Source organism: Scyliorhinus torazame, chromosome 6, assembly GCF_047496885.1.
Source record: "Scyliorhinus torazame isolate Kashiwa2021f chromosome 6, sScyTor2.1, whole genome shotgun sequence".
In the NCBI taxonomy this organism is placed as follows: domain Eukaryota; kingdom Metazoa; phylum Chordata; class Chondrichthyes; order Carcharhiniformes; family Scyliorhinidae; genus Scyliorhinus; species Scyliorhinus torazame.
Window position 1 is genome coordinate 127,785,986 of NC_092712.1, and position 21,282 is coordinate 127,807,267.

General features: G+C 53.9%; 1 protein-coding gene across 4 annotated transcripts in view; it reads left to right on the forward strand.

The window, feature by feature from the left end:
• Window positions 1–21,282, forward strand: part of LOC140425013 (E3 ubiquitin-protein ligase HECW1-like) — an 856,744-nt gene that overhangs the window by 216,727 nt on the left and 618,735 nt on the right. For all 4 annotated transcript variants that reach the window (XM_072508780.1, XM_072508779.1, XM_072508783.1 and 1 more), the window contains one exon: window positions 15,433–15,540. In XM_072508780.1, the coding sequence (XP_072364881.1) occupies window positions 15,433–15,540 (108 nt within the window). The remainder of the gene's footprint in view (window positions 1–15,432; window positions 15,541–21,282) is intronic.

The window sequence follows — 21,282 nt, forward strand, 5'->3', positions numbered from 1 at the left end:
ACTCCCTCAACCCTCCAATAATGCTCACCTCCCTCACCATCCCAAACATGGTCACACCCTTCAACCCCTGCTATTGCTCAACTGAATCCAACCCTTCAAATGCCATGGTTTGTCGGCAGGATTAACATTGGGAGGGAAGGGACAAGTTTTGTCAGGCGGAGCATTGTTAGGCACAGGGACGCTAAATGTTGCCAGGAGGGTGGTGAGCATTGTTAGAAGGGAGTGGGTATTGCCAAAAGGCGGTGAGCAGTATCGGGACGATGCAAGCAGTGTTGGGAGGTGATGAGCAGTGGTCAGTGTATGGGATGGTGAGCAGTTTCGCGAGGGGGTGAGCAGTGTCAGGAGGGAGTGATCAGTGTCTAGGGGGGGCATTGTCGGGAGGGGGTGGGCAGTGTCTGGAGGGGGTGAGCAGCTCGGGACGGGGTGGGCAGCTTCAGGAGGGGGTGAGCAGTGTGGGAAGGGGGTGGGTAATGTGAGATGGGGGTGACCTGTGTCAGGAGGGGGTGGGCAGTGTGGGGAGGGGGTGGGCAGTGTGGGGAGGGGGTGAGCAGTGCGGGGAGGGGGTGAGCAGTGCGGGGAGGGGGTGAGCAGTGTGGGGAGGGGGTGAGCAAAGTGGGGGGGGTGAGCAGTGTGGGGAGCGGGTGAGCAGCTCGGGACGGGGTGGGCAGCTTCAGGAGGGGGTGAGCAGTGTGGGCAGGGGGTGAGCAGTGTGGGGAGGGGGTGACCAGTGTCAGGAGGGGGTGAGCAGTGTGGGGAGGGGGTGGGCAGTGTGGGGAGGGGGTGAGCAGTGTGGGGAGGGGGTGGGCAATGTGGGGCGGGGGTGAGCAGTGTGGGAAGGGGGGAGCAGTGTGGGGAGGGGGTGATCGGTGTAGGGAGGGGTTGAGCAGTGTGGGAGGGGGGAGCAGTGTCAGGAGGGGGTGAGCAGTGGAGGGAGGGGGTGGGCAGTGTGGGGATGGAGTGGGCAGTTTGGGGAGGGGGTGAGCAGTGTGGGGAGCGGGTGAGCAGTGTGGGGAGCGGGTGAGCAGTGTGGGGAGGGGGTGAGCAGTGTGGGGAAGGGGTGGGCAGTGTGGGGAGGGGGTGAGCAGTGTGGGGAGGGGGTGAGCAGTGTGGGGAGGGGGTGAGCAGTGTGGGGAGGGGGTGAGCAGTGTGGGGAGGGGGTGGGCAGTGTGGGGAGGGGGTGAGCAGTGTGGGGAGGGGGTGAGCAGTGTGGGGAGGGAGTGGGCAGTGTGGGGAGCGGGTGAGCAGTGTGGGGAGGGGGTGGGCAGTGTGGGGAGGGGGTGAGCAGTGTGGGGAGGGGGTGGGCAGTGTGGGGAGGGGGTGGGCAGTGTTTTAGAGGAGGTGGGCAGTGTGGGGAGGGGGTGAGCAGTGTCGGGGGAATGAGCAGTGTGGGAAGGGGGTGAGCTGTGTGGGGAGTGGGTGAGCAGTGTGGGGAGGGGGTGGGCAGTATGGGGAGGGGGTGAGCAGTATGGGGAGGGGGTGAGCAGTGTGGGGAGGGGGTGGACAGTGTGGGGACTGGGTGGGCAGTGTGGGGAGGGGGTGGGCAATGTGGGGAGGGTGTGAGAAGTGTGAGCAGTGTGGGAGGTGTGAACAGTGTCGGGGGGGTGAGCAGTTTTGGGGTGGTGAGCAGTGTCGGGGGGTTGAGCAGTGTGAGGGGCAGTTTCGGTGTGGGGTGAACTGGTCCCAGAATGTGGGTATTGCTGGGAGTGGGGTTAGCATTGTTGAGGGGTTGTGTATTAAGGAGGGGTGAGTATTGTTGGGGGCTGCATATTGTCGGGGAGTGACTTTTGCCGATGGGGGGTGTAAACTGCCGGGGTTGGGGTGTGAATATTGCCAGGGTGGATGCTGAGTATTGCCGGGGTGTGGGGGGGGGGGGGGGGGGGGGGGGGGGGGGGGCGGGTTGCTGGTGAGTATTGCCGGGGGCCAGTGAGTATTGTTGGGAGGCCTCGTTCTCATCCACTCACAAGTCCCGCTCTGCTCCCCTCCACACAAGCCCCGCATTTCTCCACACAAACCCCGCATCCCTCCCTCGCAAGCCCAGCTCTCCCCTCCTCACAGGCCCCCCCTCCCCGTTGTCTCTTTTACGTCTCTCCAGCCCTTTCTCATCTTCCCTCCGCCCCCTCACCCCGGGTTGCGCGTTGCTATGGTTCCCCCTTGTCATTCTTTTCTTTTTCCTCTCTCTTTTCTTTGTTACATTCCCTTTTCCCCATCTATTCATTGTTGATGGCCTCGAACAGCCGACAAACTGCCCCCATGCATTTAGGAAGCCTTCCTCTGACCCTCGGATGATGTACTTAATCTTCTCTAGGTGGAGAAATTTCGAAAGGTCAGCGAGCCAGTCTGCAGCTGTGGGTGGTGTCATGATATTCAAACACACACATCATGATGGACACACTAACAGGCAAATCAGAGTACACAACACCACAACCAATCACAGACAAGAACACCAACCACATAAAAAGCACGAGCACGACACCTGGAGGTCAGTAGGTCTGGGGAGAAGGAAGCATGAAAGAGCTGTTGAAACACCACAAGCAGGGAGCCCCCCACGTGCAGAGTGCAAAGACCAAGTTGTAAATAGCAAGTTTAAATAAACAAGTGTTGTACCATATGCAACTGTGTTGGCTCTTCTGTGTGTTAGAACACCCAACACCACATGGTACAGGAGTGGATCGATACCTGCCTACCAACCTGCCATTCTGGACATGGACCACACCGGCAAACCGCAGCCGATGCAAGTCACGGGGAACCTAGGCACCAACTGGAAGCTCTACAGGCAGCGATTTGACCTGTACATCCGTGCCACCGAAAAACAGAATGTCTCGGATGATTCGAAGATTGCAATGCTCCTCTTCTACGCAGGCCCCCACCCAAATGATGTCTTTAATTCACTGGTGTTCGAGGAAGGCGAAAACCAGGCCAAATATGACACGGTCATCCTCAAAATGGACCAGCACTTTCAAACTGAAGTAAACGAAACTTTCGAAAGATACATCTTTCAGCAACGCCTGCAAGGTAAGGAGGAGCTTTTTCAACCCTTTTTGACGCACCTCCGGATTCTAGCGCAGTCCTGCGGTTACGGCACCACCACAGAGTCCATGATCAGGGACCAGATTGTTTTTGGCGTTGCCTCCAGTGGCCTACGCCAGCAGCTTCTTAAAATAAAGAGCCTCACCTTAGCGTCTGCTGTGGAAGCCTGTGTCCTCCATGAAAATGCGACCTGCCGTTTTGCCCGATTTCAGGCGTCCGAGTTGGCACGGAGGGGGTCCCCAGCCGTCGAATCGGCAAGCCAGGCCGCCCACGACGTTGAACGCATCCAGGCCGTCGATTTCTTCCCGCCCCACGGCCCGGACGACAGCGGCCGCTTCCCGCGCTTTTCGCGGTCTCCCGCGCAGGTGCGCGCCAAGAATAACGGCCACAACGAGGGACGCACTGCGCAGGCGCGCCCACCGCAAGATCGCACTGCGCATGCGCAGTGGCGCAACGAACGCCGTGACGTCATGACGTGCAGCAAGTGTGGAGGTCTACACTTAAAAGGGCAATGTCCTGCAAAATACCAACAGTGCAACAGATGTGCCATGATAGGCCACTACGCAGCCCGCTGTCGTGCGGCTCAACCCATGGATCCGGCGCATCCTCGACAACCTCGCACACGAGTCAGGACCGTCCAGCCCACGCATCAAGACTTCCAGTTAAGTGATGCAGATGACCAGGATGACTTCAGAGTTGCCGTCATTGATGTCAACAAGGTCAATGCCATCAATCCAGACGATGAGTGGTGTGCCACCCTGACGGTCAACCGATCGCGCGTCGCCTTCCGTCTGGACACCGGCGCATCCGCCAACCTGATTGCTTACTCTGCAGTCCAGGCCATGAAGGTCAAACCACTCATCACACCATCCCGGCTTAAGATGGTTGACTATAACGGGAACGTTATCCCGTCCGTAGGATCTTGCCAGCTACAGGTGACTCACAAGAGGTACACGGCCACACTCCCCTTCGAAGTTGTGGGCTCATCAAAGGACTCGTTACTGGGCGCACAAGCGTGTAAGGTCCTTCACCTGGTACAGCGCATCATGTCTCTCTCTCCAGATGAGATATCCGACTTCCCGGATGCTGAGTTCCACGCGAATCTCCATTCCCTCCTCGCTCACAACCAGGAGGTTTTTGAAGGCATGGGGACATTGCCACACACGTACAAGATTCGACTCAGACCGGACGCCATCCCTGTCGTTCACGCACCTCGCAGGGTTCCTGCGCCTCTCAAAGACCGCCTCAAGGCACAACTGCAGATTCTTCAGGACCAAGGGGTCCTATCCAAGGTCACGGAGCCCACGCCATGGGTCAGCTCCATGGTCTGTGTAAAGAAGCCCTCTGGCGAGCTCCGTATATGTATAGATCCAAAAGATCTGAACAACAACATCATGCGGGAACACTATCCCATCCCAAAACGAGAAGACCTCACCAGCGAGATGGCGCGAGCCAACATATTCACTAAATTGGATGCGTCCAAAGGATTCTGGCAGATCCAACTGGACCCGGCCAGCCGAAGACTATGCACATTCAACACCCCTTTTGGCAGATTCTGCTACAACCGGATGCCATTCGGCATCATTTCGGCATCTGAAGTATTCCACCGCATTATGGAGCAGATGATGGAAGGCATCGAAGGGGTACGTGTATATGTGGACGATATCATCATTTGGTCCACCACTCCGCAGGAACACATGCATCGTCTTCGACGTGTCTTCACCCGCATACGGCAAAATGGCCTGCGTCTCAACCGTGCGAAGTGTGCTTTCGGCCAGACGGAGCTGAAATTCCTCGGGGACCACATCTCAAGGTCCGGGGTCCGTCCCGATGCAGACAAGGTTAGCGCCATCACAGCCATGCCACGACCGGCTGACAAGAAGGCTGTCTTAAGATTCCTGGGCATGGTCAACTTCCTTGGGAAGTTCATTCCCAACCTGGCTTCTCATACAACAAACATGCGCCATCTCGTAAAAAAATCGACGGAATTCAACTGGCACCAGTCGCATCAGCAGGAATGGGAGGAGCTCAAGCACAAACTGGTCACGGCACCAGTGCTGGCCTTCTTTGACGCGACTCGCCCTACAAAGATCTCAACAGACGCCAGCCAATCTGGTATTGGAGCGGTACTCCTGCAAAAAGACAGCACGTCATCATGGGCCCCGGTTGCGTATGCCTCACGAGCCATGACCCCTACCGAACAGCGCTACGCGCAAATCGAAAAAGAATGCCTGGGCTTGTTAACTGGACTGGACAAGTTCCACGACTATGTGTATGGCCTGCCACGATTCACGGTCGAAACTGACCACCGCCCCCTGGTCAACATCATTAACAAAGACCTGAACGACATGACTCCTCGCCTCCAGCGCATCTTACTCAAACTCAGGAGGTACGATTTTGAACTGATCTACACTCCGGGGAAGGAACTCATAGTGGCGGACACTCTTTCCCGAGCAGTGAGCACACCACCAGATGCGGAGGGGTTCGTGCGTCAAATTGAGGCACACGTGACTCTGACAGCAGCAAATATGCCAGCTGATGATCCTTGTCTGGCCCACATACGCGCAGAGACGGCGACTGACCCTCTGCTGCAGCGAGTGATGCGCCACATGACGGAAGGGTGGCTAAAAGGGCAGTGCCCCCAGTTTTACAATGTGCGAGATGATCTCACCAATATAGACGGGGTCCTTATGAAATCGCATAGGATCGTCATTCCACACAGTGTGCGCCAGATGATTCTTCGTCAACTACACGAAGGCCACTTGGGTGTCGAAAAATGCAGACGAAGGGCCCGGGCGGCGGTATATTGGCCGGGTATTAATGAAGACATAGCCAACATGGTGCTCAACTGCACAACCTGTCAGAGGTTTCAGCCGGCGCAACCTCCGGAAACACTTCTACCACACGAGATGGTGACGTCCCCCTGGGCGAAGGTGGGTGTTGACCTATTTCACGCGCTCGGCAGAGATTACATTGTTATTATAGACTACTTCTCAAACTACCCGGAAGTCATGCCTCTCCATGATCTGACGTCGTCCGCAGTCATTGGGGCCTGCAAGGAAACGTTTGCTCGCCATGGCATTCCAAGGACTGTCATGTCAGACAATGGACCTTGTTTTGCCAGCCGTGAATGGTCGTCCTTTGCCGCAGCATATGGTTTCACTCATGTGACATCCAGCCCTCTGCATCCACAATCGAACGGGAAGGCTGAAAAGGGTGTCCACATCGCAAAGCGGCTCCTGTGCAAGGCGGCTGATGCCGGATCGGACTTTAACCTTGCCTTGCTGGCCTATCGATCGGCCCCGTTATCCACGGGCCTCTCGCCAGCGCAGCTACTAATGGGTCGCTCCCTCAGGACGACGGTACCTTCCGTCCTGGCACCGACAACAGACCATGAGGCGGTTCTTCGGGACATGCAACTGCAGCGTGATCGCCAGAAAGGTCGGTACGACACACGAGCGACGGACCTGCCCCCCCTGTCCTCCGGAGACAAAGTACGCGTCCATCAACCGTATGGTGGCTGGTCAGCACCGGCCGAAGTCCTCCGACAAGTGGCTCCCCGCTCGTTCCTGGTTCGCATGCCGGATGGTTCCGTGCGTCGCCGCAATCGGCGCGCCCTTCGCCGACTTCCACGTTCACAGCCACACAACACGCCAGATCCTCAACAGGCTTCCGAGGATGACTTTGTGGAGCTGCCGCACATCACGCCCTTTCCATCGCCACCCATGGCCATGCCTGCACAGCAGCCGGTGGTTCTTGATCCACCCTTAAGGCGGTCAACCCGAATTCGTCGCAAACCCATTAGAATGGACTTATAATACAGTTCATATGTTTAATAAGTTGGACAATTTTACATGATAACCTGTTGTTGTTTATCGTTCCAGATGTCGTCTGACTGGACAACTGTTCAAAATTTTTTTTCTTCTTCTCTCGTTCGCATTTCTGTTATGTTATGGTACAACTGGATTCATGTGACGCACTCGACATCGCCCCATGTACATAGTTCCGTCATAGACACATGCTGCACACGACACACACACACTCTTAGATGCACTCACGTCACGATCATATTTATTACCACGTAGGCACATATCTTTGTAAAAAGGGGGGATGTCATGATATTCAAACACACACATCATGATGGACACACTAACAGGCAAATCAGAGTACACAACACCACAACCAATCACAGACAAGAACACCAACCACATAAAAAGCACGAGCACGACACCTGGAGGTCAGTAGGTCTGGGGAGAAGGAAGCATGAAAGAGCTGTTGAAACACCACAAGCAGGGAGCCCCCCACGTGCAGAGTGCAAAGACCAAGTTGTAAATAGCAAGTTTAAATAAACAAGTGTTGTACCATATGCAACTGTGTTGGCTCTTCTGTGTGTTAGAACACCCAACACCACAGGTGGTGCTGCCGATCGCCAGCCGAGCAGGATTCTCCGGCGTGCGATTAGGGAGCGAAAGCTTCTGCATGTGTAGCTCCGGCTGCTCCAATACCTCGAAGATTGCCACATTTGGGTATGGCTTCACCCTCATCCCCACAACCTTGGACATTGCCTCGGAGAAGGCTGTCCAGAACCCAGCAAGTTTGGGACAAGCCCAGAACATGTGAGTGTGGTTGGCCGGGCCCCTCTGGCACGGTTCATATTTGTCCTCCACCTCCGGGAAGAACCTGCTCATTCGGGTTCTGGTCAGGTGCGCTCTGTGCACCACTTTGAGCTGTCTTTCGCAGGAGGAGGTGGAGTTGGCCCTGCTCAGTGCCTCGCTCCAAAGTCCCCACCCCACTTCTGTCCCCAGTTCATCCTCCCAAATCAGTCTGGTCTCATCCAGTGGTGTTCGGGGTCTGTTCAGTAGCTGTCCATACATTTTCCCACAGATTCCCCCTTCTTTAATGTCTGCATTTATCAGGTCCTCTAGTAGTGTAGTCTCTGGGGCCCGGGATACACTACTGTCTCTTTGCGTAGGAAGTGTTTTATTTGCAGGTGTTTCATTTCCTGTCCTGTCAGCAGTTCCCATTCCTCCGTCAGTTCATACACCATCTCCAGTCTGTGCCCTATGTAAAAGTTCCTAACTGTCAGTATGCCCCCTTCTCATTTCCATTTCCTAAAGGTGGTGTCGAGCATGGCTGGGGGAATTTGTGACTGCCGCAGATGGGGGCCACGGGGAACATCCTCGTCAGCCCACGTTTTCAGTGTAGCCACTACCACTGGGCTTGATGTGTATTTTGCCGAGGAGGATGGGAGTGCTACTGTAGCCAAGGCCCGGAGTGTCGTTCCCTTGCAGGAGGCTTCCTCCATCCACACCCACTCTGAGTTGGGTTCGTTTACCCATCCCCACTCTTTCCGCCGTTGCTGCCCAGTGGTAGTGCTGCAGGTTTGGTAAGGCAAGGCCATCTTTGATTTTCCTCCTTTGCAGTGTTGGTTTGGGAACTCTCGGATTCTTCCCCCCCCCCCCCCCCCCCCCCCACACACACACACACAAACGGTATGATTAAGCTGTCTACATTTTGGAAGAAGGCCTTGGGGCTGTGTGGTGGTATGTATTAGGGGTCATGTGGGACTGTGAAGCCGTGATGCTATTGGCTGACAGATCCCGGGTCCTGGTTGGCTGCCGACTCCTGGCTCCGCCCTGAAGGCGGAGTATAAGAACCCGAGCTTATCCCCGCAGCTTCATTCTGTTGCTGAGCTGCTGGGGACAAGTCTCGCTTAATAAAGCCTGAATCGACTTCATCACTTCTCGTCTCTCTCGTAAGTCATTGTGCGCTACAGGATGAAGATCGGGATGGATCTAAACAGGAAGAGGAACCTGGCAGCACATTCATTTTGATCGTCTGCACTCTCCCCGCCAAGGAGTGCGCCCCATCTCTGTAGGTCCTTTTTAACTTCCCCCACCAGGCTGGTCAAGTTCCACTTGTGGATCTGTGTCCAGTCTCTGGCTATTTGGATCCCCAGGTATCGGAATCAGTTTGGGGCTGTTTTAAACGGGAGCCCCTCCAGCTCTCTCCCTCCCACTTTTAGGTTCACTGGGAATGCCTCACTTTTGCCCAGGTTGAGTTTGTAACCAGAGAAGGTTCCGAACTCTTTCAGAATCTGCATGATTGCCTTCAGTCCATCCTGTGGCTTTGAGACATACAGGAGCAGGTCATCCGCATAGAGTGAAACTCTGTGCTCTATGTCTCCACTCTGGATGCCCTTCCAGCTTTTCACGTCCCGCAGGAATATCGCCAGGGGTTCAATTGCTCGCGTGAACAGGAGCGAGGACAGCTGGCATCCTTGCCTTGTGCCTCTTTGTAGCTGGAAGTATTCAGAGCTGGTGGTGTTAGTTCGGACACTCGCTTTGGGAGCGTTGTACTGGAGTCTCACCCTGGCGGTGAATCCCACTCCTAGCCCAAACCGTTCCAGTACCTCGAGGAGGTGCTGTCATTCGACTCTGTCGAAGGCCTTTTCTGCGTCCAGGGAGACGATCACCTCTGGTGCTCTCTCCCCGGGGGGGTCATTATCACATCCAGCAGCCGCCTGATGTTCGCTGTGAGCTGCCTACCCTTGACGAAGCCCGTTTGGTCCTCTGCGACCACCTCTGGTACACAGCCCTCCAGCCTTTTGGCCAGGACCTTTGCGAGTGTTCCCAGCTCTCACCTTTGCTCCATTGTCTGCCCTCACCCTGATTAATACAATTTGAATTTTCTGCTCATCCATTCAGAGCAGCCAGTCTCTGATTGAATGAGTTGGGAGCAGCACGATACTCAAATAATATTGATCTGCCGGGCCTGTTGTGAAAGCCCTGGGAGGTTCCCGTGGAACTCAGTTTAGGAAGCCCTGGTCTAGGTAAATCCATGTAGAAACAGGGTAAATATAGAGCAAACTGCCCAGGTCTGCGTGAATATGAGGTCATCTCATCCCAATTTGGAAAGGAATCGTGCAGCAATCCAGGCAAGGTAAAACCAGCAATTGGAAGTTTAAACTTTACCTGGAAGTTTGCAAGAATGGGTTCACAAGAATATCCCAGGGATGAGAAATTTCAGTTATGAGGATAGATTGGCGAGGGTGGGATTGTTCTCCTTGGAGAGAAGAAGGATAAGAGGAGATCTGATAGAGATATTCAAAATCATGAGGGAGCGGGAAAAGATAGGGAGAAACTGTTCTCACTTGTAAAAGGATTAAGAATAAGAGGGCACAGATTTAAAGTGATTTGCAAAAGAATCAAATGTGATATAAGAAAAAACTTTTTCACACGGGTAGTTTGGGTCTGGAATGCACTACCTGGAAGTGTGGTGGAGGCTGGTCCAATCGAGGCATTCAAGAGGACATAAGGTGATTATTTGAATAGAAACAAGGGTATGGGGAAAAGGCAGGGGAATGGCACATGAAGCTCATTTGGAGATCGGTACAAACACGATGGGCCGAATGACCTCCGTCTGTGTCATAACAATTCTGTGATTCTGCGAAGTGCCGCCCATCAGAATTCCTCCGTGCCCCAAGGCACATCACTGACTTAAATTGAGCCATTCACTGCTCCCCATATGGGAAACGTCAGGTCAATTATTTCAATTAAAACTGGCACCTCAGCTTGCAGACAGCTAAATGCTGCAAGTTGCTTGGTTGTCGTTTATGCTGGTTGTGGTAAACCACTGTTGCACCTATATTAGGTGATGTATGCTAGGACCTGTACTACGGGTACGACGGTAGTCCCTGCCTGCTGGCAGTAGGCGGAGTATAAATATGTGTGTCCTCCGTGCAGCAGCCATTTCGCCAGCTGCTGGGAGGCCACACATCTTAGAGCAATAAAGCCTCAGTTGTATTCAACTCTCGTCTTTGTGCAATTGATCGTGCATCAATTTATTGCTCTAAGATTTTCAGAAGATGGACCTCCGTATCAAGCCGGATCACCTGCAGCTGGATCCGCAATCAAGCGACGCCAAAAGGACTTTCAGCAGTGGCTAGCTTGTTTCGAGGCGTACATCAACTCAGCGCTAAGCCCTGTTCCGGAGGCTCAGAAAATACAGATACTGTACTCAAGGTTGAGCTCCAATGGCTTTCCACTGATCCAGGACGCGCCAAACTACGCCGAAGCCATGGCGCTACTCAAAGGAAATTACACCCAGAAGACGAACACGCTCTTCGCCAGGCACGTACTTGCCACTCGCTCCCAACTCCCTGGTGACCATAGAAGACTTCTGGCGGGCCCTAATCCCACTCGTCCGGGACTGTGACTGTCAGGCCGTTATAGCCACTGAACATTCAAACCTCCTTTTGCGGGACACCTTTGTTACGGGGATTGGGTCGGACCTCATACGCCAGCGACTTCTAGAGGGGGCCACGCTCAATCTCACAGAGACAAAGAAGCTAGCGCTCTCTATGACGGTTGCCTCGCGCAATATCCAGGCCTACACCCCCAGCCGCGTGGTCCACCCCTCCTACGCATCATGGACCCCACAGACAGCCGCCCCAGCCGGAGCCTTACCCAGCCAATATGCCTGCGCCACGCACCAGCCAGCGAACCCTGGGGGTCCCCGATGTTACTTTTGCGACCAGCAGAAACACCCCCGCCAACGCTGCCCGGCCCGCGCTGCCCTTTGTAAGGCGTGCGGTAAGAAGGGGCACTTTGCCGCGGTGTGCCAGGCCTGCGCAGTCACCGCTATCGCCCCCACCCTCCTCATTTACAGACAATGGGCACCGCCATCTTCGCCTCCCCTGACCACATGCGGCCAGTGGGTGCCGCCACCTTCGCCCCCTCAGACCAAGCGGCCAGTGGCTGCCGCATTCTTCCCCTCCGCGCAACACATGCGGCCCATGGGCGCCGCCATCTTTTTCAACCCCCGCCACGTGCGGCCCATGGGCGCTGCCATTTTGTCCTCCCCAAGATCTTCAGGCGCCGCCATCCTGTCTCCCCCACGGCATATGGGCACCACCAGTGTTCCAGGACCCGTTCTCCCCGGGCACCCCATCATCCAACACCAGCGGCGACGAACCACGACTCGCCTCAGTGACCATCGACCAGTCTCATCCGCACAACCTGGCTACCGCAGCGACCAGCGTTAAAATCGATGGACACATGACCACTTGCCTGCTGGACTCCTGGAGCACCGAAAGCTTCATCCACCCGGATACGGTAAGGCGCTGCTCCCTCGCGGTACACCCCGCCAATCAAAGAATCTCCCTGGCCTCCGGATACCATTCCATGGTGATCCGGGGGTACTGTACGGTCACACTCACGGTCCAGGGCATAGAATTCAGCGGCTTCCGCCTCTACGTCCTCCCTAATCTCTGCGCTGCACTACTACTCGGCCTGGACGTCCAGTGTAACCTCCAGAGCCTAACCCTGAAATTCGGCGGGCCCCTACCAACCCTTACTGTGTGCGCCTCGCGACCCTAAAGGTAGATCCACCTTCCCCCTTTGCAAATCTAACCCCGGATTGCAAACCCGTCGCCACGAGGAGCAGGATGGTACTGCACCCAGGACAGGACCTTCATCAGGTCCGAGGTCCAGCGGCTGCTTCGGGAAGGCATCATTGAGGCCAGCAACAGCCCCTGGAGAGCCCAAGAAGTAGTAGTTAAAACTGGGGAGAAACACAGAATGGTCGTGGACGACAGCCAGACCATCAATCGGTACACGCAGCTCGACGCGTACCCCCTCCCACGCATCTCTGATTTGGTCAATCAGATTGCACAGTACCGGGTCTTCTCAACGGTAGACCTCAAATCCGCCTACCACCAGCTCCCCATCCGTAAAGCGTACCGTCCATACACTGCCTTCGAGGCAGACGGTCACTTGTATCACTTCCTCAGGGTTCCATTCGGTGTCACCAACGGGGTCTCGGTCTTCCAAAGGGAGATGGACCGAATGGTCGACCGGTACCTAGACAACGTCACCATCTGCGGCCATGATCTGCAGGACCACGATGCCAACCTTGCCAAATATTTCCACACCGCCACTCTCCTAAACCTCACCTACAACAAGGAGAAGAGCGTGTTCAGCACGAACCGCTTAGCCATCCTCGGCTATGTGGTCCAGAATGGAGTTCTGGAGTCCGATCCCAACCGCATGCGCCCCCTCATGGAGCTCCCCCTCCCCCACTGCCCCAAGGCCCTCAAACGCTACCTGGGGTTCTTTTCATTCTACGCCCAGTGGGTCCCAAACTATGCGGATAAGGCCCGCCCACTCATACAGTCCACCCATTTTCCCCTGACGGCCGAGGCTCAACAGGCCTTCGCCCGTATCAGAGCCGATATCGCCAAGGCCGCGATGCACGCAGTAGACGAGTTACTGCCCTTTCAAGTGGAGAGCGACGCATCAGATGTCGCCCAAGCCGCCACCCTCAATCAGGCAGGCAGACCCGTAGCATTCTTTTCCCGCACCCTTCATGCCTCAGACATTCGGCACTCATCCATCGAAAAAGAGGCATAAGCTATCGATGAAGCTGTGCGGCATTGGAGGCATTACCTGGCCGGCAGGAGATTCACTCTCCTCACTGACCAACGGTCGGTAGCCTTCATGATCAATAACACACAGCGGGGCAAGATCAAAAACGATAAGATCTTGAGGTGGAAGATCGAGCTCTCGACCTACAATTATGAGATTTTGTATCACCCCGGAAAGCTCAACGAGCCCTCAGACACCCTATCCCGCACAGGTAGACCGACTCCGGGCCCTGCACGACAGCCTTTGTCACCCGGGAGTCACATGGTTGTATCATTTCATAAAGGCCCGCAATCGGCCCTAATCCGTCGAGGAAGTACGGACAATCACCAGGGACTGCCAGGTCTGTGCGGAGTGCAAGCCACACTTCTCCCGGCCGGACCGTGCGCATCTGGTGAAGGCCTCCCGCCCCTTTGAGCGCCTCAGCGTGGATTTCAAAGGGCCCCTCCCCTCCACTGACCGTAACACGTATTTTCTCAGTGTGGTCGATGAGTACTCCAGATTCCCCTTCGCCATCCCATGCCCCGACATGACGTCTGCGACCGTCATCAAAGCCCTCAACACAATCTTTGCTCTGTTCGGTTTCCTCGCCTACATCCACAGTGACAGGGGATCCTCATTCATGAGTGATGAGCTGCGTCAGTTCCTGCTCAGCAGGGGTATCGCCTCCAGCAGGACGACAAGCTATAACCCCCGGGGAAACGGACAGGTAGAGAGGGAGAACGGGACGGTGTGGAGGGCTGTCCAATGGGCCCTACGGTCCAGGAACCTCCCGGCCTCCCGTTGGCAGGAGGTCCTCCCTGATGCACTACACTCCATTCGGTCACTACTGTGCACCGCCACTAACAACACACCCCATGAATGTCTCTTTGCCTTCCCCAGGAAGTCCACATCCAGGGTGTCGTCCTGACTTGGCTCGCCGCCCCAGGACCCGTCCTTCTCCGTAGGCACGTCCGAATCCACAAGGCGGACTCGTTGGTGGAGAGGGTGCAGTTGCTCCATGCAAACTCCCAGTCTGCCGACGTGGCGTACCCCGACGGCCACCAGGATACTGTCTCCCTCAGGGACCTGGCACCAGCAGGATCTCCACACACACACCTCTCTGGCCCGGCGCCACCCTCCCCTCCCTGGCGCTCCCAAGCAACCCCCCCCAGGACCATCCGTCCTCCCCCTGCACACGCCCGAGGATGAAGAGAATTTTGGCACGCTCCCCGAATCACCGAAGACCAGCCCAACATCGGCATCGCCGCCACCACTACGTCGCTCCCAGTGGCACATCAAGGCGCCGGACCGGTTGAATCTCTAACTGGTCCACTGGACTTCAAAAGACATTTTTTTTCTCACAAAAATTGTACATGTAAAATTCAGTTGTATGTAATTCACCACCACCCCCGCCGGACTCAATTATACAGGGGGTGAATGTGGTAAACCACTGTTGCACCTATATTAAGTGATATATGGTAGGACCTGTACTACAGGTACGACGGTAGTTCCTGCCTGCTGGCTCCGCCCAGTAGGCGGAGTATAAATATGTGTGTCCTCCGTGCAGCAGCCATTTCGCCAGCTGCTGTGGGAGGCCACACATCTTAGAGCAATAAAACCTCAGTTGTATTCAACTCTCGTCTTTGTGCAATTGATCGTGCATCACTGGTAAAAGAACTTCCTGGTGTTCAGCCAAAGATTAGTTTTCAATAGATACGTAGTAACAATTCCCCAACCCCACATGCCATCAAAGAGTGACTTCCAGAGTATAATCTAAACTTGGGGTTCAGACTGTACTAATGAGCTGCTGCAGAGTTAATTGTCATGGATTCTGGTGTCATCTCAGTCCCGCAACCAGATGATGTCTCTTCAATATTTTTATTCTTTTTTTTTGTTCTCAAATTTCCCTTAATCCAACTGAGCGGGCTGAGGCTGCAATTGAAATGTTTGCTCATTATAAGGACTGTTGGTAAACTGAGTGTTTCCCTTTCAATCACAGATGAGGTCCTGTCTGAAAACTTCCTGGACTACAAAAACCGTGGAGTCAATGGTTCACACCGAGGACAAATCATTTGGAAAATTGAGCCAAGTTCCTACTTTGTGGAGCGTAAGTACAATGACCAGCTTTCCTGACCATTTTCAAGAGGCCTGACCTTCATTTTTGACTTGTTTACACAACATTCAACACATTGATGCCATTTGTGTGAAGAGAATGTCATTAGGTTGTTTGCGCCTGAACCCGCCACTACAAGAAGGAAGATTAAATGTTCTTCTGTCGTTGTGCTTTTAAAAAAATAAGCTGTTTTATCAACTAGAAAAAAATGTAATTTGCATTACACATTAATTATTTGGGTTTCCTTAGGCTGTTCGTATTTCATAATGATATGTCTGCTAGGAGAGATGTGGGCAGTGTGCATTTGATGAGAGGAGGGATGTAGGATTGATGGTGTAATTCTGCAGGATATGATGATAATTCAAAACCAGGGGCGAGATTCTCCGACCCCCCGCCGAGTCGGAGAATCGCCGGGGGCTGGCGTGAATCCCGCCTCCGCCGGTTGCCGAATTCTCCGGCACCGGATATTCGGCGGGGGCAGGAATCGCGCCGCGCCGGTTGGCGGACCCCCCCCCGCGATTCTCTGGCCCGGATGGGCCGAACTCCCGCTGCTAGGATGCCTGTCCCGCCGGCGTAGATTAAACCACCTACCTTACCGGCGGGACAAGGCGGCGCGGGCAGGCTCCCGGGTCCTGGGGGGGTGCGCGGGGCGATCTGGCCCCGGGGGGTGCCCCCATGGTGGTCTGGCCCGCGATCGGGGCCCACCGATCCGCGGGCAGGCCTGAGCCGTGGGGGCACTCTTTTCCTTCCGCCTTCGCAACGGTCTCCACCATGGCGGAGGCGGAAGAGACTCCCTCCACAGCACATGCGCGGGGATGCCGTGAGCGGCCGCTAACGCTACCGCGCATGTGCCGCCCGGAGATGTCATTTCCGCACCATCTGGCGGGGCACCAAAGGCCTTTTCCGCCAGCTGGCGGGGCGGAAATTAGTCCGGCGCGGGCCTAGCCCCTTCAGGTTGGGGCTCGGCCCCCCAAGATGCGGAGGATTCCGCACCTTTGGGGCGGCGCAATGCCCGACTGATTCGCGCCGTTTTTGGCGACGGTCGGCGGACATCGCGCCGATACCGGAGAATTCCGCCCCAGAAATGCAATGAACAGAACCAAAAATGGTTGCAGCGGCCGCTGCAGACTTGCGTGAATTAACAGTGGCTCCAGCAACGTCCGTACGATTCATTGGTGAACCCTTGCACCCTGAAGTTGCAAGCCATCCGTTTTTAAAAAAAAAGTATCTTGCGCTCCTTCCGGCCCTCCCGGACCTCCATCATCATCAGGTTTTCCCCACACACAGCAGAACTGAATGCAGTGAGGTGCAGAGCGGCTCTCCGGAGCCAATAAATGCTGTGTCAGATTTACTAAATTACCAGCAGTATCTGGCAGATCGCAAATCAAAGGACACAGGGAAGTTGTGAATGTGGTTTTGTGCTGATATTCAGGTCCAGCTCTCTGCAGCATTTTTGGGCTAATTTTGTCATTTTTATGCACTCCCATCTTTTTTTGATGCAGTGGGTGCAAGATGCTGAATATGCTGTTGCATACGCTGGGGAAATAAAAAACAAATACTTGACTATAGGAATGTATTTCCATTGCTTATGTTATTTCTGGATCTGTTGTGGCCTCATTGACAGGGATTAACTACTGTGAGTAGTCAACAATTCCATTATCATTGCTCCATACCACCAACAGGCTAAAATAAGACAATCTAGATGGACCTCAGCTTTTTGTGATCTCGCAGTTTCTCGGCTTTTATTGCTGACCGGCCATATTTAAATGACACAGTCACACCACAGTATAAACACTGAAATGAAACATTTTGAAGTTCAAAATGTTTGGAGCACTTCTGAGCTCAGATTTTCCTCCCGGTTGTCATTATCTACACCGGTATACGGCCGGGCAACATGCCATCCACATTTTCAATTCTCTCACCTTTGCTGATGATGAAGATAAATCAAAATTCAAGATGGTCCTCCTTAAGTTTGACACTCATTGCAACATAGAGGTGAATGAAAGTTTTGAGCGCCAACAGCATTTACAGGGTAAGGATGAACCTTTCCAGTCCTTTCTCACCCACCTCCGCATCCTTGCGCAGTCCTGTAATTACGGGCCCACCTCCGACTCCATGATACACGACCAGATCGTTTTCGGTGTTCAGTCGGACCCCCTACGCCAGCAGCTCCTCACGGTAAAGCAGCTCACCCTAGCGATTGCCATCGAGACCTGCGTACTACACGAACACGCCACTAGTCGGTATTCCCACATCCAAGCGGCTGAAACGGCGCGGCAAGGTCCCCACGAGGCAGAACGGGTCCAAGCAATTGAGCAACTAGAGGGCCTCAGCCTGGATGAGGGCGGCCATTTCACGCACTTTTCGCGGACTCCCGCGCTTGTGTGCACCGAACGAGGGGACGGCGATGTCGACGGACGTACATCGCAGGTGCACACCACGTACGGCCGCACCGTGCATGCGCGGTGGCACAGCGAACATACTGACGCTACAAAGTGCGACAACTGTGGCTCCGCCCACTTAAAGCGGCAATGCCCTGCCAAATCCCGACAATGCCTGAGATGTGGCAAACTTGGACACTATGCAGCTTTATGCAGATCAGCTCGGTCTGCCAATTCGTATCGCTCTGGCCAGACTCGCAGGAATGTCCGGGCCATTCAACCCACGGTCACCGAGTCCGATGCGGACCTACTACCCGATATTGACACCGAGGACCCGAAGACACCTTTTCGAATTGGTATCATTACAAAAAACAGGGTGTCCCCGAAATAAAGAATCCAGCCTCTATCGGTATACAGCATCAATCCAGACAATGAGTGGTGTGCCACCCTTATGGTCAACCAGAATTCGTAGCCCACCTCAGAGGCTTAATTTATGAACTTTGCGGACTTATAGACTCTCTGAATTGTTTTGTTGCTTTGTTTGATCATTTCCCTGTTTTGTATATAGTGTTGATCTCGTTATCCTTGTTGCATACTGCTTCTCTGCACCAGGCACCTTCCCATGTAAATAGCTTAGTTCTCATGTACGTAGTCCTGTAAATATGTCTTTGCACCCCACACATAGTTAGGAACATTCTCACCATACATTATTTATTGCCACACACATACATTCTTTTATAAAAGGGGGTATGTCATGATATACACCAGTATATCATGGTGCAGACACACACACTGATGGACACACAGCAAGACCAATCAACACACACAACACCGCAGCCAATCACCAGTTGGAGCACACTCACTATAAAGACAGGGGGCATCAGAGTTCCTGCTCATTCGGGATGCAGCTTCCTACAAGGACAGAGCTTACAGCACAGGTCCTCACCATGTGCTGAGTGCATAGACTGGTTCGGACAGGCATAGGTCTTTAGTTTAATCTAACATCGTGTTAACCCACAGTGAAAGTATGTTCAACAGTTTCTAACTTAATAAAATAGTGTTGCACTATTTTAAGTGTTGGTGGCTTGTACGTGTTCCACGGATCCTGAACACCCAACACATAATGATACCAGGAGTTGAGGGATATTAGAACGACCAACCTGCAAGTGATCTACCTTCCACCAGCATACAGTCATCCTGCAAAATGGACAGCGTCCGCCCACCGCTGCCTCTCCGCATCACCGGCAACCTGGGGGCCAACTGGAAGATATTCAAACAATACTTCCAGCTCTACCTTGAAGCCACAGACCGGGAAGATGCCTTGGACACCAAGAAGATCGGTCTCTTCCTATCCACGGCCGGAGAACATGCCATCCACATTTTCAATTCTCTCGCCTTTGCTGATGATGAAGATAAATCAAAATTCAAGACAGTCCTCCTCAGGTTTGACACTCATTGCAACACAGAGGTGAATGAAAGTTTTGAGCGCTCTGTATTCCAACAGCGTTTACAGGGTAAGGATGAACCTTTACAGTCCTTTCTCACTCACCTCCACATCCTTGCGCAGTCCTGTAATTACGGGCCCACCTCCGACTCCATGATACGCGACCAGATCGTTTTCGGTGTTCAGTCGGACCCCCTACGCCAGCAGCTCCTCAAGGTACAGCAGCTCACCCTAGCGACCGCCATCGAGACCTGCGTGCTACACGAACACGCCACTAGTCGGTATTCCCACATCCAAGCGGCTGAAAAGGCACGGCAAGGTTCCCATGAGGCAGAACGGTCCAAGCAATCGAGCAACTCCAGGGCATCAGCCTGGATGAGGGCGGCCATTTCACGCACTTTTCACGGACTCCCGCGCTTGTGTGCACCGAACGAGGGGACGGCAACGTCGACGGACGTACTGCGCAGGCACACACCACGTACGGCCGCACCGTGCATGCGCGGTGGCGCAGCGAACAAACTGACGCTACAACGTGCGACAACTGTGGCTCCGCCCACTTAAAGCGGCAGTGCCCTGCCAAATCCCGACAATGCCTGAGATGTGGCAAACTTGGACACTATGCTGCTTTATGCAGATCAGTTCGGTCTGCCAATTCGTATCGCTCCGGCCAGACTCGCAGGAATGTCCGGGCCATTCAACCCACGGTCACCGAGTCCGATGCGGACCTGCTACCCGATATTGACACCGAGGACCCGAAGGCACCTTTTCGAGTCGGTATCATTACAAAAAACAGGGTGTCCCCGAAGCAAAGAATCCAGCCTCTATCGGTATACAGCATCGATCCGGACGATGAGTGGTGTGCCACCTTTACGGTCAACCAGAATTCGTAGCCCACCTCAGAGACTTGATTTATGAACTTTGCGGACTTATAGACTCTGAATTGTTGCGTTGCTTTGTTTGATCATTTCCCTGGTTTGTATATAGTGTTGATCTCGTTACTCTTGTTCCACACTGCTTCTCTGCACCAGGCACCTTCCCATGTAAATAGCTTAGTTCTCATGTACGTAGTCCTGTAAATATGTCTTCGCATCCCACACGTAGTTAGGAACATTCTCACCACACATTATTTATTGCGACACACATACATTCTTTTATAAAAGGGGGTATGTCATGATATACACATGATATATCATGGTGCAGATACACACACACTGATAGACACACAGCAAGACCAATCAACACACACAACACCGCAGCCAATCACCAGTTGGAGCACACTCACTATCAAGACAGGGGGCATCAGAGTTCCTGCTCATTCGGGATGCAGCCTCCTACAAGGACAGAGCTTACAGCACAGGTCCTCACCGTGTGCTGAGTGCATAGATTGGTTCGGACAGGCATAGGTCTTTAGTTTAATCTAACATCGTGTTAACCCACAGTGAATGTATGTTCAACAGTTTCTAACTTAATAAAATAGTGTTGCACTATTTTAAGTGTTGGTGGCCTGTATGTGTTCCACGGATCCAGAACACCCAACACATCACTGGTTCCAGCCAAAGTCACAGAATCATAAAATTCCTATAGTGCAGAAGGAGGCCGTTTGGCCCATTGATTCTGCGCTGACCCTATGAAAGTACACCCTACCTATATCCCACCCCCGCCCTATTCCTGAATCCCCTAACCCACCTACCTGCTTTTGACATAGGATTGCAGACAGACAATATGGGCAGATGTGGCAAATCACCCGTGGTCCCACTTGGATGCACTAGGACTACATGTTGATGCAGTGGTAGAGCAGCTCGGGGCATCACCGTAATAATAATTCGGGGGATGTCAGCCTTTCATGGTATATTTTTGGTATTGGAGGCATTGGTTTCATTGGTCATGCACACTCCACCAAATACAAAAAGT